The sequence below is a fragment of the Plecotus auritus genome, assembly GCF_963455305.1.
Source record: "Plecotus auritus genome assembly, chromosome: 7".
In the NCBI taxonomy this organism is placed as follows: Eukaryota; Metazoa; Chordata; class Mammalia; order Chiroptera; family Vespertilionidae; genus Plecotus; species Plecotus auritus.
Window position 1 is genome coordinate 14,118,212 of NC_137774.1, and position 19,121 is coordinate 14,137,332.

The 19,121-nt window shown below is 39.0% G+C and overlaps 1 protein-coding gene across 5 annotated transcripts in view; it reads left to right on the forward strand.

The window, feature by feature from the left end:
- Positions 1–19,121, forward strand: part of AP2B1 (adaptor related protein complex 2 subunit beta 1) — a 114,675-nt gene that overhangs the window by 13,491 nt on the left and 82,063 nt on the right. For all 5 annotated transcript variants that reach the window (XM_080682045.1, XM_080682044.1, XM_080682048.1 and 2 more), the window contains 4 exons: positions 2,740–2,799; positions 8,389–8,494; positions 10,167–10,302; positions 11,461–11,706. In XM_080682045.1, the coding sequence (XP_080538171.1) occupies positions 2,763–2,799; positions 8,389–8,494; positions 10,167–10,302; positions 11,461–11,706 (525 nt within the window). In that variant the 5' untranslated portion in view covers positions 2,740–2,762. The remainder of the gene's footprint in view (positions 1–2,739; positions 2,800–8,388; positions 8,495–10,166; positions 10,303–11,460; positions 11,707–19,121) is intronic.

Below are 19,121 nucleotides of genomic sequence, written 5' to 3' on the forward strand. Positions count from 1 at the left end.
GCCCCACATCCCCTGGGGGAGAACGGGGAGTGAACCCGAAATCTAGGTACTTGCCCTTGACTAGGAATGGAACCCAAGACCCTTGGTCTGGGGGCTGATGCTCTAACCACTGATCCACAGGCCAGGGAAGAGTAGGGATTCTTAATTTAGAATCTAAGATTCCTTTTATTTTCTCCCCTGACATTTTGTGGGTTGGTATATTAATCTCTTGTTAAGAACACTTAATGCTCACAATGAATAGGACAGAAATATATTCCTTGACAGTGAAATTTGTTAGGGGAAGTAATGAAATGTGTGGGTCATTAATAAAGGTAGGATTTAAGATTAGGTTAATTTAATGTTTAACAGGTTGTATTGAAAACTGTTAAGAATTTAACGTGTGTAAGTGTCTGAGAGCATTAAGGAAACAATGATTTTTGTACCATTTTTCAAAGAAACTGAGTGAAAAATTCCAAGCAGATTTTGTTTTTAAATCTTAAGCAAGTTTTAAGTTTTGATGATCCTATAGGACTTAGAATGGCATAATAATAGACAGACCACAACAGCCTTGAGCTACGGCCCTTCTGTTAGGCTCTAGTAATCATTTCTGTAGATTGGTTTTTCTCTTTGTATATGTAAATCCTTAGATGATAACTTCAGATTTATTCCAAGTCTTTTATGTGAAGGACTCCTTTCTTCAATTTGCCCACTCCACATTTAGTTTACATTGTGAATGGATTAACTGATTATACATTCTTTGAATTTTTGCTAGAAAGGCATTATGAAAATATTGTGTAAGGCAAGCCTCTGCTACAGACTAATTATAACAAATGCGATCAAAAGAAATTTTTGTATTCTATAATAATATTTGTTGTGAGTTCTAGCTCACTTCTTTTAACAAGGTAATTCAGTGAAATTCTGATAAAGTCTATTGTATGAGGACTAAATAGTAAGGTTGCTGTTTGGAAAGATAGTAAATAAGTCTAATTTCTCTTAGGTTGCCCAAGCAGCACATTTTAGAGATGATTTGAGCTTAGCTTTTTTCAATATTTTATGTTTTCTGGCTCTTTCTCCTTTCCCTTGATTACATTGATTTGTTTAGTGTGTAGGTCTTTTCTCTCATCCATATTTACTATTGTTAGCCCAATGTGTTAATCATTCAGGTTTGCCAAATATATTATCACCTGTGTTGTTTTGATCTGACAGTAATGAACAGGTACCAGGGCATCTTTCCTAAATTTGGTAATTAGTATTGTTAATTATGGTGGTAAAGAAGAAGATACTCAGGTTTGAGTGCAGAAGGAATATTATTAAAAGAAAACTTTAATGTATTCAAAGATGTCAGGTATGTTAGACAAAAGTCTTACTATGAGTTTCTGAAATCAGAAAACATTTTCTCATGTGGGGAGAAATGTGACTAGTACTCTTTTCGTTTTATTGGTAGAGCCATGTGTCAGCTAGATTATTTCTGGAAATTGAAACAGAAGAGTTAAAGTTGAGGGTGGAATTTGTGTTCTTTTACATTTTTTTAAAAAAAATATATTTCTTTATTGATTTCAGAGAGGAAGGGAGAGGGATAGAGAGATAGAAACATCAATGATGAGAATCATTGATCGGCTGCCTCCTGCACACCCCCTACTGGGGATGGAGCTCACAACCTGGGCATGTGCCCTTGACCGGAATCGAACCTGAGACCCCTCAGTCCGCAGGCCGACGCTCTATCCACTGAGCCAAATCGGCCAGGGCTGTACTTTTACATTTTAATGTCAGTTCTGATTCTCTTTTGTATTCAATGTGACTAAACAAATACCTCAAGTTTTTTGCCTTGTTTTTAACTGTAAATTGTTATTCTTTGGTAATACTGTTGTGCTAAGTGTATATTGTTGGAAAATCATAGTTTAAAAAAATCCATGGGTAAAGCGTGTTTGCCTCTTTAGATGTCTGTTGTCAGAGTAGTCTACTAATTTAGGCTTTATATATGTGTGTGTGTGTATGTGTGTGTGTGTGTGTGTGTGTGTGTATTCCTTTTATTCAAAGTTGCATGCAGTGGTAAATAGATTGGCAGAATTGTTTTCTTCTTTGACCTTACACTGATTCAGAATATATGTTTGTTTGTTTTTTAAGATATTTTATTGCTTTTTAGAGAGTGAGAAAGGGAGAAGGAGAGAGAGAAACATCGATGTGAGAGTGATATATCTTTAGGCTGCCTCCTGTCACATCCCCTACCAGGGATCGAGCCCACAACCTGGGCATGTGCCCTGAATGAGAATTGAACCGGCAACCTTTTGATGCATAGGAGGACACCCAACCAACTGACCCACGTTGGCCAGGCCCAGAATACAGGTTTTGAAGTGACTTCATCTTGAGGCAGGGAAGTAAATCAGATTTTCCTGAATGGAAAGTAATGGGGGGAATCTCTTAAAACAGACTTTGCCTTATCTTAAATATTTGAGTGACTAACTGAAGATGTATTTATAAAAAGGTCTAGTTGTAGGTCTTGGAGGCTTTCCGAAGATAATTGTGGATAAAATCACAAAGCCATGATAGGTTCAGATTATTAATCCATTTCATTTGGCTTTTGTCCCAATTAGCTCTTAAGGCAAGAGTTACATTCTTAATTATCTTTGCATCCCTTGAATCACCAATGATAGAAGACACTCATTTTTAAATACAGAAATTCTAATATGTAAATGTTCTTTATCCAAGTTATTTATGTCCAGCAATTAATTTTAAGAAAGGAATTCTTTTCTCTTGCTGTAGGTGCACATTAAAGAGCCAACACCATGACTGACTCCAAGTACTTCACAACCAATAAAAAAGGTAAGTATGAGAACCTGATCAAAGCTTTGAGATCCTTCAAAAGTTATGGTGTAAGATTATGGTGTTCCTGACCTCTTCAGACATGCATGTTATGGACAGTCTCATTGGAGATCTACTACTCCTACAGACAAGTGTATTGAGGAAATTAAAGTATAGGTATTTATTTATTTATTTATTTATTTATTTATTTATTTAAATCCTATCAAGGAAGAGGGGCAGGGGGAGAAAAACATCGATCTGAAAGAGAAATATTGATCAGTTGCCTTCCATACCTGCCCCAACTGGGAATGGAACCCGCAATCCAGATATGTTCCCTCACTGGGAATTGAAGCAGCAACCTTTCAGTGCACAGGATGACACTCAACCAACTGAGCCATTCCAGCTGGGCTAAAGTATAGGGTTTTAATTTTATTTGAAGGTTTTGTCTTCATAAAAGGAAGGGATCCAACATTTATCCATTGAAGATTGATAGATCCTGAGCATTTTTATTCTCTTTCAATTTTTTACTTGGAAATATACATTTTTATAATAAGGAATATTATTAAATATAGGTATATAAAAAGTAAAAATGAAAGTTCTCTCCCTCCTTATTCCTGTTCCTGAGGGGAACTCCGTGTGTATTCTCAATCTTTTTCTATGCATATACATGCATATATTAATACATAAGATTTTTTTAAGTGTTTTTATTGATTTCAGAGAGGAAGGGAGAGGGAGAGAGAGAGAGAAACATCAATGATGAGAGATAATCATTGATGGGCTACCTCTTGCATGCTCCCTACTGGGGATTGAGCCCGAAACCCGGGCATGTGCCCTTGACTAGAATTAAACCCAGGACCCTTTAGTCTGCAGACCAATGCTCTATCCACTGAGCCAACTGGCTAGTTTTATATATGATTTTTTATAGTTTTTATCTTTGAAGAAAATGGGGTCATACAAAACAAAGCAAGAAACTTGGTATTTCACATCCCATATAGATCTATCTAATACTTTGTGGCTAGGCTTTGTCTAGATACATTCTTTTAACTTAAAACAGGGAACCTCTAAAGTCAGTATTATGATTTTTTGGTCATAGATTGCTTGAGTAGCTTTGAATTTATTAGCCTCATCATCTTTGTTATTAGAAATATAATATTGGTTTTATACATGTGTTAGCCTAGAAACTAAGGAATCTTGGGAAAATTCAACCTCCTTATCTTTCGTTAAATTGTTCCTAAGTAAAATAGCTCTTTTCTAGTGCTATCGATGGCCCTCCCTTCCAAGGCAGACTGGTTTAGGTCTTTTAAGCCTTTTGTGCCCCTCGGGATCAGCATGCTGTGCTTTTGTATTCAGCAGTCCTTATATTTACTGAAGTATTCTGGGCATGACACCAGCTACCATCCCTCTTATTCTCTAACAACTTGCCTGCTCAAATGTACCTTTTCTCCTCTCCTCCAGTGGCTAAAATAAGACAGCTTCTCTGCCTGGAATTTCTCTTTCTGGTTTCCCTTGTGATGTTTACTGGCCTTAGCCTCCTGACTGTCTCCAGATTTAATTAAGTTTGGTCTTGAAAAATATGCTGCAGTGTCCCTCTACTTTGATTTGTTCATTTATGTAGTAAATATTTATTGGGTGCCTACTATGTATGAGTCCCATTCTCTACCCTAACAGTGGTGGAGTTTTTTTAATTAAATATCCTAATTTCCTCTCTTAAGTCAGAGTAGATGCAAAAGGACACTTAATATTCAGTTTCTAAATATTGTTTCTCACTAAAAAGAATCGGGACTCCTTGGAGAAATGACTGATTCCAAGGCTGGGTCAAGGTAAAGTACAGGATGAACATGAACATCTTATGCCAGAAAGCAAAAGGAAGGGAGTACTCAAAAAATGATGGCACATGTCAAAGAGCAGTATACTTACTTGGAAGGGGCTTCCACTGGCTAACTCTGAGATAATTTGAGAATTTAAAAAAGTGATCAAAGAAGTGAATTGTAAACCATTGAATATGTATGTACACATAAATTGTAGTTGATTCAGGCAAGAGTCATCAATGAATCCTAAAATAACTGGCAGGTGAAAGTTTGATGAGGAATAGGATATTTAAATAGTCTCCAAAGTATCCTTTCCAGTGTCAGGACCTGGCAGTTGCTACTTTAACCAAGTATTCGATGTTAACATCACCAATAATGGAACAAATTAACATCATTTTCCTCTTGATGTGATGCACTGAGTAGAACATACCATCATTTATGAATTATGCCTGCCAAAATGCCTAACGTCAGTGTAATCATGAAGGAACACCAATGAGAAACCCAAGCTGAGAACATGCTATAAAATAACTGGCTTTAAAACAAAAGTCATTATCATGAAAGACAAAGGCTGAAGAACTGTTTCAGGTTAAAGGAGACTAAATAGACATGACAATAAATGTAAAGCATGATCCTGAATTGGATCTTGGCCTACGGAATGGGTGTAAAATTGCTATAAAGGACATTATCAAGATCTGTGAGTAAGGTCTATATGATGATAATGTATCAGTGTTAAATTTCCTGATTTTGATAATTGTATTATGGTTATGTAAGATAATTCTTTGTTCTTAGAGATTATACACTGACATCTCTAAAGAGATGTGATGTCTGCAGCTTCCTATTAAAACGATTCAGAAAAAAAAACTTGTAAATTTATAGAAAGCATGATAAAACAACTATGGCATAATGTTAACAATTGGGGAATCTTGTAATGTTAAGATTGCAATGATCAAAAAAAAAAAAGTAGGAGGGCACATTATAGTGACCTATAGTGAGCAAGGAACACCAGGATATTTTCTACAAAGCACAAGCATATCTGTCCTGTTCTGTCATTTGGAGTTATGTAAGGGTAAACAAGCTCTTCTATCATAATTCAGGAAGCTCTATAGTTAGTTGCTTAATTATATCAACTACCTACTAGTCAGTGGCTTTCGACCTTACCTACACATTGGAGTTACCTCATGAATTAAAAACAATACTGATGTCCAGGTTTCATACCCAGATATCCTGATTTCATTGGTCTGGGATATGGCCGGGGGGGGGGGGGAGGGGGACGGGAGAAGGGGATTTTAAAAATCTCCCCAGATTTTTCCAATGTGTAGCCAAGATTGAGAACTATTGCTAGCTGCTAGCAGTACTTGGTAGATTTAAGGGGAGGAGAAGGGGAAGAAAGGTAAGAATTTAATAAAGTTGTATGTATGAGATAACCTTGCTTCACTTAGAGCCCCTCCTTGGCTCCTCACAGCTTCTTCCTTTCTGTCTTTATTGCTTACACCTCACAAAAGCCTCTAGCCTCCTTGCCATGCATTTTTCAGCTTTTATCTGATTTTCTTATTCTGAAATGTATGTATTTCTTCTGTTAACATTTCGTAGGTTTTGAGGGCCAATATATTAACTCACCTACCTCTTCAATCATTCTCTTGTAATCTGTCCTAGTAACTTTTTATTTACGGACTTGTAAAACTTTGAGATTTATAGATGAATTATGGCTGGGTAAATACCATATTTTAAAAATGAATAGACTATGTTCCTGTTACTTCCTGCAACACCCACCAGAATTGCCACTGGAACATATTCTTTAAATATATGCTGTTGGAGTTGGAATAATTTCAGTTACATCCTGTTTTGATTCTTCAACTCCTACAGCTATTCACAATTCAGACTTTCTGAAGTCCTGCTGCTTGTCTTTTACTGTTCCCAGAAGTAAATGATGGGAAGGACCCCTAAGAGCTGGATTTGGCAGCAGAGGACTTGATGAAGAGGAGAATGACTCTTCAGAGTCCAGCTTTTCTGGCTGTACTGTTTTTGCAGCTGTTGATCAAATAAAATAGCAGGTTTTGTAACATGGATTTGTTTGCATTGTTGGCAGTGGATATTGATGTAACACACTTTTTTTATTTTTCAATGGCTGTGTTTCTTTGTTTCATCCATTACATTTAGAGGCTTCAGCAGATCACATAGTTGCTGTCCTCACTATTTCTATACTGACCAGTGCATTCTGGTTAAATGAACATCAAGAACCAACATAAAGGTGGAAAAAAATGAGGCAATATTTTATAAGGGTTTAAGAGTATAGATGGAAGATTGAAGTGGTGGTATATTTTCTTTTAAAACCAGTTGAGGGTTGTTACCTTTGCTTATTTCAGCTCCAGCTTTCTGAAGATAGGTGAGCCTGGCCTTATGGTAGTGGTGACAGCCCTGCCATTTCACAGAGCAGTCAGTTATTTGAGATATTACTTTAGAAATGACTCTGGTTTGTACCATTCTTGAAGTTTCAAGATTATTATTTCTGTTGTTAGAGTGATTGAATAAAAGACCATTAACTTTTTTTTATTCCCCCATTAGCTTCTCTTATTTTACTTTTCCATCACCATTTATCCCCCCTTTACCTTTTTCCACCTCCACCCACCCCCTCCCACCTACAATCACCACACTTGTCTATGTTCATGTGCTCTTTCTCTTTTTTGCTCAATCCTCCTCCCCTCCCATTAACTTCTGTTTTTAATATATTTTTATTGCTTTCAGAGAGGGAGAGAGATAGAAATGTCAATGATGAGAGAGAATCATTGATTGCCTGCTTCCTGCATGCCCCCCACTGGGGATCTAGCCCGCAACCTGGGCAGGTGCCCTTGACCGGAATCGAACCCGGGACCCTTCAGTCCGCAGGCCGACACTCTATCCCAGCCGTGGGCAAACTATGGCCCACGGGCTGGATCCGGCTGTTCTATCCAGTTCTCTTGCTCTCCCCTCCGCTCCTTTACTTTGAATTTATATTAGTTCACACAAACACTCCATTCATGCTTTTGTTCCGGCCCTCCGGTCCAGTTTAAGAACCCATTGTGGCCCTCGAGTGAAAAAGTTTGCCCACCCCTGCTCTATCCACTGAGCAAACCTGCCAGGGCTCCCATTAACTTCTTAAAGTACTAATTAGAGGAGGGTAGTGATTTTGAACCGTGTTTGTGCATTAGAATTACTTGGGGGAACTTTGAAAATAGGAACGTAAGAATGCTACTCCTTGACATTCTGATTTATTTGGTCCAAAGTAGAGCCTGAGCATTATTATTTTTAAATACTTCCCAGATAATAGTGTGTGGCCAAGGTTGAGAACCTCTGGATTCAGGAGACACTCTGTCACTCACTCTGAGATCTTTGAGACTCAGTTCTTTATCTGTGAAGTTAGGAGTAGGTGAATGAGATGCTATCTGGAGTCTTTTGGGTTTGAAAACACTGATTTGTGAACCTTTTTCCTATCTACATTTATGTTTCCTCCAGAACATTGAAATTCTGATGGAAGAACATTCCTCAGATTCCATTTTCACCCCATTGTAGTAAGATATCATGAGATTTACTTTTTCCCACTCCTATGCCTCCTAAGATCTGGATTGCATCTTCCTTTCTGGCCACAACCTGAAAGATGGTGTCCTTATCAATAGGTTAGTTAATATTCTAAGGATTTGAATTGTACCTGTCCTATAATTTTTAAACCTCTGGGCAACTTTCATGGTGTTACTTATTACATAACACAGTATTCCGCTTTAGATCTTTGGTCCTGGGAATTCATCCATTTTGCTCTCTTCTTTTCTAGGAGAAATCTTTGAATTAAAGGCTGAACTCAACAATGAAAAGAAAGAAAAGCGGAAGGAGGCTGTGAAGAAAGTAATTGCTGCTATGACTGTGGGGAAGGATGTCAGGTAAGGGTAGGCACTCCTACCGTTGGCCTACTTTAGACCCAGACCCTATTTTATGGCTTTCACTGCTTTTCATTTAAAATTACTATAATCATAGAACTTATAAGAATGGGTTTGTCCCTGAAAACATCATCAGAAAATACAGTTGCTTTTATATTAATTCTGTGACGTAAGCTTGTTTGTTTTATTTTGCTTTGTGTTTTTGGAAGAGGGAAATCAGTTTGATTTTTGTTGCATGCAGATCTAGCTTAAACCAACCCTCCTGAGATCTGGCACAGTTACAAATCTGTTGCTGACATAGCTTTAGAAGATGATAAAAATATACTGAGAAGCAGAAGCATATATGCTCTTTAACTGGCTCAAGCCAGTGCCCTCAACTTTACAACTTTACATTCAGTTCCTGAATTCAAGATAAAAATCAGTATTAACAAAATCAGTTTTTTCTGTAATTTAACAATACCATTCGGAAATAAGTAAGGATTGTCTGCAGGCTCCTGAGGATTCCCAAGAGCCTATCGGGGTCCATGAGGTCAAAGCTGTTCTTATAATACTTAGGTGTTATTAGTCTTTTTCATTGTGCTGATATTTGCACGCTGGTGTGGAAGTATGAATCAAGGCAGTGCTGCCAAACTGTAACAGTAGTCATTGTATTCTTCACCACCATGTACTTGCAGGGAATAAATGCAGTTTCACTTAGGATTTTTTGTGAAGCATTCAAATTTTATTTTATTAACCCTTTTTAATATTCTGTATGATGAAATAGGAACTATGCATAAAGCACTTCTGCTGTATAGCAGAGTGATAGTTGAATTGAAAAAAAAAAAATCCCATGCATGAGTATTTGAATTGAGAACACCCACATTCCCTCCCTCCCTCCCTCCCTCCCTCTCTTATATTTATTTATTTAATATATTTTACTGATTTTTTACAGAGAGGAAGGGAGAGGGATAGAGAGTTAGAAACATCGATGGGAGAGAAACATCAATCAGCTGCCTCCTGCACACCTCCTACTGGAGATGTGCCCGCAACCAAGGTACATGCCCTTGACCGGAATCGAACCCGGGACCCTTCAGTCCGCAGGCCGACGCTCTATCCACTGAGCCAAACTGGTTAGGGCGAGGATTTGTTTTTTAAAAATCCAGAGCAACTAAATGGGCTAAGGACTAGGTAAGGGAGAGAATCTGAAACAACATTGGGCATGTATCAGTATTTGTTTGCAGCTGGGTGATAGATACATTGGGTTCTTTACATTGCTTTCTCTACTTTTGTTTGAAAATTTTTCATAATAAAAAGTTTTTTTAAAAATTATTTTTATTTAAAAAAATTTTAGGAAAAGAGATACATCAATTTGTTGTTCCACTTATTAATATATTCATTGGTTGATTCTTGTATGTGCCCTGACCAGGATCGAACCTGAAACCTTGGTGTATTAGGATGATGCTCTTAACCAACTGAGTTACTCGGCCAGGGTTTTTAAAAAAATCTATTTTTAGAGACCTCTTAGGACCAGTACTATAATTTCTTTAATAATTCATTTCTGTAATAATTATCACTGTGGGAACATTTGTCCTTGCATCAAATTACTTGTAAAATAAGGCTGATTTTTTTCATGTTTTATTCAACAGATTGGCACCGTCTGTTCACCTTTCCTTTCTCTATTCTCCTCTCTTTTCAGCTCTCTCTTTCCAGATGTAGTGAACTGTATGCAGACTGACAACCTGGAACTGAAGAAGCTGGTGTATCTCTACTTGATGAACTATGCCAAGAGTCAGCCAGACATGGCCATTATGGCTGTCAACAGCTTTGTGAAGGTAACTTAAAGGACTCAAGAGCAGTCTCTTCTACGTTAAGTAACCTTTTCAGAAGTGTCTCTTGATATTTAGTGTCTGCAGATAGATAGAGTCTGCATTGCAAATAAGCAACTTCTGTTCCAAAAGAGAGCCTCTAGAGAAATACTGGCAGTGGCTAGGAATGTTCATGTTTTAGGCATTCTATATGCCAACGTTTGTCATCCAGTTCAGACCATATGGTGAGCCTTCTGTTAGCTGGGCTTGGTGCATCCTTGTCAGATGGGGAAGAAAACCAGGTGAAACCTCAGTGTTTTGTGAACTGACAAAGGCTCACAAAGGCTTTCAAGGCTCACATAGGGTGGGCATATTATTGTAGTATCAGTAACCTGTTTTATCTTCGTAGAAATTATGCTTACAGGTCATAAGTAGTGGAATCTGGGACCCTTCAGTCCGCAGGCCGACGCTCTATCCAGTGAGCGAAACCAGCTAGGGCTAGTTTACATTTTTGAAGTTAGCACACATATAAGTTTATAATGTTTAAACAAATTTTTTAAAGTAGGGCAATTTAAGGAATGTTCCTTTTTACTGAGTGTTTTATTTGTACTGTATTTGGAAGAGCACTTGCTCATAAAGGAGAATGTATATTAATTATGTCAGAAGGCCTTCTGCAGCTTAACCCAGGAACTTACTTTGGGATGGTCCTTGCCAGCTTCTACACTCTGCTTTCTTGGCTGTAGGCCAAGCTCCTTTTTCTCCCTACTTGCTATTTGCAAACTGACTGTGGAATGGGACTCATCTTTCCAATTCCTCCTTTTCTCCTCCCTCCCCGCCACCAGAATACAAGCCAAAAGGCCTCTTTTGTTTTAGGACTGGTCCACAAATGGCCATGGGGGTGGTAACTCCAGCTCACTAGGCTTTTGCTTAGCCCTGCAACTACTCCTGGGCATTTCTTTATTGTGTATATAAAACAGTTAAATGAATTGCTAACCTAGATTCTTATAGGCAACTAAGACTTGTACTTAGGAAAGGAAAGGAAAGGAATAGCATGGGATATTTGGATTCTGATGTAGAGTAACTGGAAGCTTGCATTAATGAATTTCTTTTATGGCTTGTACAAACTAGACTGTTTACTTTCAGTCACCATGTATACCTATAGTTGTTAAGAATTGTCTTTTATAGGACTGTGAAGATCCCAATCCTCTGATCCGGGCCTTGGCAGTTAGAACCATGGGATGCATCCGAGTGGACAAGATCACAGAATATCTCTGTGAGCCCCTCCGAAAGTGCCTGAAGGATGAAGATCCCTATGTTCGGAAAACAGCAGCAGTATGCGTGGCAAAACTCCATGATATCAATGCTCAAATGGTGGAAGACCAGGGATTTCTGGATTCTCTGCGGGATCTCATAGCAGATTCAAATCCAATGGTAATAAACTTCTGCTTTTATAAAAGCGCTGTATTTAAAATGAGTTACTTTAAAAAGTATGTTTAAAACAAATCTTACCTTTGGGACATTGAACCATAGCTTAGCTGTGGGGAGCATGACTTCTGTGTGTCCCACAGATTTGTCTATCTCACACCCTTGGTGTTTCTGAGGTGAAACCAAGTACTAAAATACAAGGTACTTAAAGCAAAACTTTGTATCATACCCCTGTATATGTTTAGAACAGTGATTTACAACTGGTATGCCGCAAGAATTTTTACAACATGCAGTCCCTTTAGATTGTCAAACAAAAAAATAATGATAATAGCTAACACAACAATAGCTGTCCAGTGTGAATGAATCAAAATTTTGATTATCAAATTGGCAAAAAATAAATTTTTTGGTATGCCCCAGAATTTTAGTGATTAGTTTTTGTGTCATGATATGGAAAGGGTTGAAAATAGTTGGCCTAGAAACAAACCAGTCCTTTCATCATTTTCTTGAGGTTTCACATTAAATTTATATCAAATATTTAAAGATTATTTCTTCAGAAAGATGTTTGTGGTATTTTCTGGTGGTGTGGGAATAGAAACTGAATCAAAGTTATCTTTATTGCCTAATTATTATAATGCATTCTTCTATAGGAGAATTCCAGGATAAGATTCTTTAAAATGTGTGTTCTTTTTAATTGAATTGAGGAAGGGAGAGGGAGAGATAGAAACATCGATGATGAGAGAGAATCATTGATCAGCTGCCTCCTGCATGCCACACTGGGGATCAAGCCCACAACCCAGGCATGTGTCCTGACTGAGAATCGAACTGTGACCTCTTGGTTCATAGGTTGGTGCTGAACCACTGAGCCACGCTGGCTGGGCGACAAGATTCTTTTTAGCCAACTTGATTATGTTCTTTTTTTAAAAAAATTTCTCTTATTGACATTTTAAACTTTGCCTATATAATGGGGAGCCAAGTCTCAAGTAGTATGTTGACTCTGCTAGTGACTGAAGCTCATTTATATTGAGTTCTAAGTATCAGTACAAGATGATGAAAGAATATAGCCATTTTTCTTCCCTTTTGCCTAATGCAGTATTTACTAGGAGGTGAATAACATTATGAGTTAATCAGTAGATAACCTCTGAATATTTTTTTTTAACTTTTTGAAATAGAGAGTTGGAATTTGCCTTGAAATAGACATTGTTTCTCATTTGCAAATTACCTGCTCACATTTCTGCTTTGACATTTCATATGGTTTATCTTAGTCTTTGAGTAGTCTTGACTTCTGCTCATTATCCATTACATTTAGTATAGAGGTCAAAGGGTGAAGCAATCACATTTTTTAAAGTACTGTGGTGCTGTAATCAGGAATCTTTCAACCACCCCCTAGGCATAGAAGTGGGTGTGGGTGTGTATGTGCTTACATTATGACTTCTGCTAGGGTATCACCACCAGTATTAGAATTCTGATTCAACCCTGCCATTTTTCCCCTCAAGCAATACCATGTGCTACTTTTGAAAAAATTCCACAAAGAAATAAATTTATATGACAATAGTATCTGTTTTATAAAATGTTTAGCTGGTACCAAGTTATGTTTTTGACACTGCTTTTGATTCACCCTGTTACTCTGAGCAACCATTTTTGAAATTTTCTACCTGAGGACAAATGAGAAGATTTGGGCCTCCAGATGAGCATGATATCATGTACCTGTGGAAACTTGTTAAATATCCAGTGGGGCTAAGAATGTGGATCAGGCCCTGGCTGGTGTTTCTCATTGGTTAGAGCACTGGCCTGTGCACCAAAAGGTCTCCGCTCAATTCCTGGTCAAGGGCACATACCTGGGTTGCAGGTTTGATCCCAGGCCCTGGTGGGTTGGGGCGCTTGAAAGAGGCAACCAGTCGACGTGACTCTCACATTGATGTTTCTCTCTGTCTCTCTTCCCCTACCTACCTTCCACTGTCCCTTAAAGTCAATGGAAAAATACCCTTAGGTGAGGATTAATTTTAAAAAAAGGTAGTTTTGTTCCACTTTTTTTTTTCAGAAGTTGCTCCACATGGGGGCAGCACCATACCAGCAAATATTATAATCTCCTACAAAAGAAATGAATGCTTCTAGGGTGTTCTGCCTTAGTAGTTTTCTTGTAGCTCACTTCAGAAGGGCATCTTAGATGTCATAGCATTAGAACATCTGCAGAAATGACTTTGAAATCTTAAGAGTAAAATGTTGATCAAGATGTGACTACTCTTGGGGTTATGTCGATCGCCAGGCTGGTTCCTAAGGGTGTAGTGTACCTTGTTATAAGTAATAGAATTTTATTATTTTTTCATTCTCTGTTTTGGGTGATCACACATACCTCATTTTCCTGCAGCTGTTTTATCATTTATACTCTAGTTAAAGCTGATTTTTAGTGAGATGCTATTTGAAAGAGAAAAGATAGACTTTGAAGTAAAAATTTTCACTCTGTTAAGTCCTGGCTTAACTTCACTAAGCCTCATTTTTTTCTGTACAGTTGAGGGCTACCATCTTAGATAGTTTTGGGACGTATTAATTGAGCTGTTGCATAAAAGCGCCTACTAAAGGGGCTGGCTTATGAGAGCACATGAGAGGAGCGCTGTTGCTAGTTACCTAATGGCAAAGGTTAAAAGTGTTGCTACAGTATTAATTTAAAAGGTTCTGATTCCTTTGATATTTGTATACATTCACATAGTAAAATCTTTTCTGGGGAAATTAGACCTAAACTATTTTGAGTCCTGGCTGGGTTGGCTCAGTTGGTTGAAAATTTGTCCAGAACACCAAAAGATTGTGGGTTCGATTTTTGATTAGGGCACATACCTCGGTTACGAGTTCAGTCCGCGGTCAGGGTGCGTACAGGAGATAACTGAGATTGCAGTTTCTCTTTCACATCGATATTTCTCTCCTTCTCCCTTCCTCTCTCTCTCAAATCAGTAAAAACATAGACTTGAGTGAGGATTTTAAAAAAACAAACACCACTATTTTCAGGTGCAGATTTTATTCATTATTTTGAAAGTAAACCTAGAATGAAGAAACACTTTGGAGCTGCAGGAAAATAGCTCCCATCATGTCAGAATTTAAAAATATTTTCTCTCGCTAAGTTTATATTTATAAGGAAAATGTACTCTTGAGAGTGATGGTGATATTCTCTATTTGTTTGCCCATACATTAGGGTTTTCTCTCTTCACTATGGTTTCTCATTACTCTCCGAGAGGCATTTTGAAGTATTCCAACTTTACGTATTTATGCTAGACTCTGCCAGTCCAGAGGCTTGACAGCTCCACCACATGTGCTTTGCTTTTTGTTTGTGAGTTCAGTTCTCCTGAGTCCCTATGGCTTCGGGACTTCTCCCCTTTTGTCTTCTAAACCTTCTCAGTTCTGCTTCCATCTCTCTGAGAGCTGCCCACAAACTGAATTAGTAAAAAGTATATATTTTCATTTGTTGAACAAGTAACATCTCGCTCTGTTCTTTAACATGTCACTTGAGACAATTCCCTCTCACAATCTGGGACCACTGGCTTCTAACCACCCACCTGCCTGCCTGCCTAATGCCCCTAACTGCTCCCCTGCCTGCCTGATTGCCCCTAACCACCTCTGCCTGCCTGCCTGGTCACCCCTAATGGCCCTCCCCTGCCGGCCTGGTCGCCCCCAGTGTGCATACAGCTGGGGTCCCTCAGCCCAGCCTGTGCCCTCTTGCAGTCTGGGAGCCCTCAGGGGATGTCCTCAGGGGAGCAAGCCTAAGCCAACAGTCAGACATCCTTAGCTCTGCTACGGAGGCGGGAGAAGCTCCTGCCACCGCTGCTGCGCTTGCTAGCCGTGAGCCCAGCTCAGGGCTTCTGCCTGAGTGGCACTCCCCTGTGGGAGTGCACTGACCACCAGGGGGCAGCTCCTGCATTGAGCATCTTCCCCCTGGTGATCAGTGTGCATCATAGTGACTGGTTGTTCCACCGTTTGGTCAATTTGCATATTAGTCTTTTATTATATAGGACTAGAAGCCCGATACACAAAGATTCGTGCAAGAATGGGCCTTCCTTTCCCTGGCTGCCGGCACCACCTTTCCTCTACAGCCCTGGAGCCGCCTCTTTCTGCTCTGGCCCCACCTTCCCATGCTGCCCAGAGGCCCTGAGTGGCTGGGGCGGTGCAGAACGCCTACATCATCACTATGGCAAGGACGCAAGCGTTCCACCCTGCCCCCAGCCACTCGGCACCTGTGTATGCAAATTAATCCGCCATCTTTGTTGGGTTAATTTGCATACTCACTCCTGATAGGCTGGTTGGGCATTGTGAAGGTACAATTTGCATCTTTCTCTTTTATTAATGTAGATAGTAAATCTTGCCTCTGAGTGCCATCAGGATTTGATTATTTCTGAAATACATAAGTAGAAGAGTAAATTTTCCTCCTTGTATAAATCTGTATGTTGCCTCTGCCTAGAAATAATGTTTTGATTATAGGATCCTCTCCCAACTCTGATTTTTCTTTCCCTTTCCCTCAGTTTAAGTGCACAGCTCTCAGAACTTCTTAAATGCTGAATGCAGAATGATTAGTACTCAGACACCGGAATCAGATACAGAACTGGAGTTCTTATTCAAGCACTATCCTTTTCTGGCTGTGTAGACTAAGCAAATCACTGAATTTTTCTAATCCTATATTTGTAAATGCATTTAAAAAACCTGTTTTCTTATCTGTAATAGGTGGATTTTGATAGCAACTACCTCAGAGTTGCTGTGAGGATTAATGGGACATAGTAAGTGTTCAATAAATTTTGCCTATTACTATCTTTTATCTTTGTTTAACTCTAGTAAGTATAGTATCGAGTAAGTAAAAATACAAATTGCTTACCTTAAAAAATTTCAGATTCCAAGGGTCTATAAGAAACTAACAAATTAAATGGAATTGTCAAATTCTCTTAGTTAAGGCAGGGAAAGACATGTTTTTAACATCTGACTCTATAAAGTAGACATATTATAGTAGGTCTAGGTGGAGTGGGATATAATGGGGATGGGGAATGTTTAGTTGCAGAACTTACCGTAATTGACAAGCAAGATGAATTTTAAAAATACTTATTTTTGACCCTATGGATGTGTTCTTTTGTAGCATAGATGTCAACTTTTTATTTTCTTCTTGATTTCAGAGAGGAAGGGACAGGGATAGAGAGATAGAAACATCAACAATGAGAGATAATCATTGATCGGCTGCCTCCTGCATGTCCCACACTGGGGATCAAGCCTGCAACCCGGGCATGTGCCCTGACAGGAAATTGAACTGTGACCTCCTGGTTCATAGGTTGACACTCAACTATTGAGCCATGCTGGTCGGGCTAACCTTTGTTTTAATACACAAGTAAATCAGGGAAGTTGCTATAAGGGTCAAATTCATTCTTTTGTGATATTAGATTATTGCTTGGAGAAGGCTCTCTGGGAAGAAAAAATAAATCTTAAGTTTTAAGGCTTATTTTTAAAAATAGACAATATATGTACCATGTACATAGTATGAATTAAAAAGAAACAGTATAAATATTGACAAGTGAGTTATCCTATATACACTAGCCACCCAGTTCCTGTCTTGAAGTCAGCCTTTTTCTTTGCCTACTTCAGAGTCAGTATGTTTAGCCTATTTTAAGTTTCCACTAAAGAAATATGGCTTACTGACTGGGAGAACTCTAAGCAGTCCCTTTAGGCCCACTGCACTATTTCTGAAAACAACAATTTGAATGTGACGATTAGGAGATGAAAATGGAAAGGTAGAATAGAAGGAACTTCAAGGAATTTCAGAGTAACAGTACAGTTTGCTGTTGGGGGATGCATCTCCTCTGGTCGGTCATGGGCTTCATGACTGCAGTGATCTCTTTTCTCATGCAAGCTTTTCTAAACATAATCCCACCAGAGGCCTGGTGCACAAAATTCGTACATGGGGCGGGGGGGGGGGGCGTCCCTCAGCCCGGCCTACGCCCTCTTGCAATCCAGGACCCCTTGGGTAGGGTCCCTAGGCTTGGTCCTTCCTTGGCTGCCAGCAGCTGGCTCCGCCCCCACCACTGCCACTACTTGCCATCTGTGCCGTGCTGCTCCCCTCTCCCCCGCCACTGGTCACCACCCTCTGTGGGCGACAGGCGTGGGGTGCGATTTTTTGGCTGGCCTGGGCCTCCCTGTGTGGGGCGATGGCAGGGCCCCCCCCGCCCAACCAGTCGTATTGCACCCACGTTGGCTGGCCTGGCACCAGTGTGTGTCATAGCGTGGTCGTCCGGATGGCCGGTCGTTACTCTGTTTGGTTGTTCTGCTGTTTGGTTGTTTGGTCGATTTGCATATTACACTTTTATTATTATAGATAATCTGATCTTGCTGGATCTTTTAATTAGAGTGACTTTTTCCTATTTCCTTCTTTTGTTTTAATGTGATAATAAGTGAAAATTGCCTATTTAACCACCAGAATATATACTTCATTAGCTGCAGTGTACATTTGGTTTAATTTATAATAGCCTGTGACAATAACAAAGGAATTCTAATTGTTCATTCTGTTTAGATCCTTCTGTTCTCTTTCCTCCCCAATGTTTTTTTTTAAGTGTGTGTGTGTGTGTGTGTGTGTGTGTGTGTGTGTTTGTTTGTTTGAGATAAAGAGAGAGAGTGTGTGTGTTTTTTTGAGAGAGAGAGGAAAAAGAACATCGAAACATCGATTGCTGCCTCCCACATGTGCCCCATCCCGGGACTGAACCTGCAACCCAGGCATGTGCCCTGCTAGGGAATCAAACCTGCCATCTTTTGATGTACAGGACAATGCTCCAGCCAGCTGAGCCACACGGCCAGGGCTCTCCCCAAAGTTTTTAATTCTCCCAATTTTCACCCTTTCCTCTACATTTCCAATTAACAGACTTTATATTTAACTTTTTTGTTTTTAACATTAAAAGGATTTGACTAGCAGAAATAGTAAGTTATAGTAGGATGTTTATTTTGGACAACTGGAAACTAAGACTACACATTTGTTGGCAGCAGTAGACAAAAACAGGCATTTGGTCTTCCGGTGATATTTTGATCCTTTTTACTGTAATCAGGTCTATCAAGTGTATTGTACAGGGAAATAAAATATCTTTTCCCTGTATGTAAAGCACTGAGATGATGGAGGGGATTATTATTTCACTCTTTATGCCTTTTATTTTTCACTAAATCCCCTGTTTGATGGTGGAGATAGCAAACAAAAATTAAGTCAGAAAAGAGCCTTATACATGCTACCGTGCAGCAGTAGGTGGACTAGATAAGTCTTCCTGATTAGTTTTACTACCAGTAAAATATTGTATCCTTAATCATACTTAACAAATGAGCCTTTGATTTTTCATCTTTGAATTTTATTCTGATCACTAAATTATAGATGAAGATTATTCCCTTTGTGGCGTCATTATCCTTAACATAATAATGGATAGTAT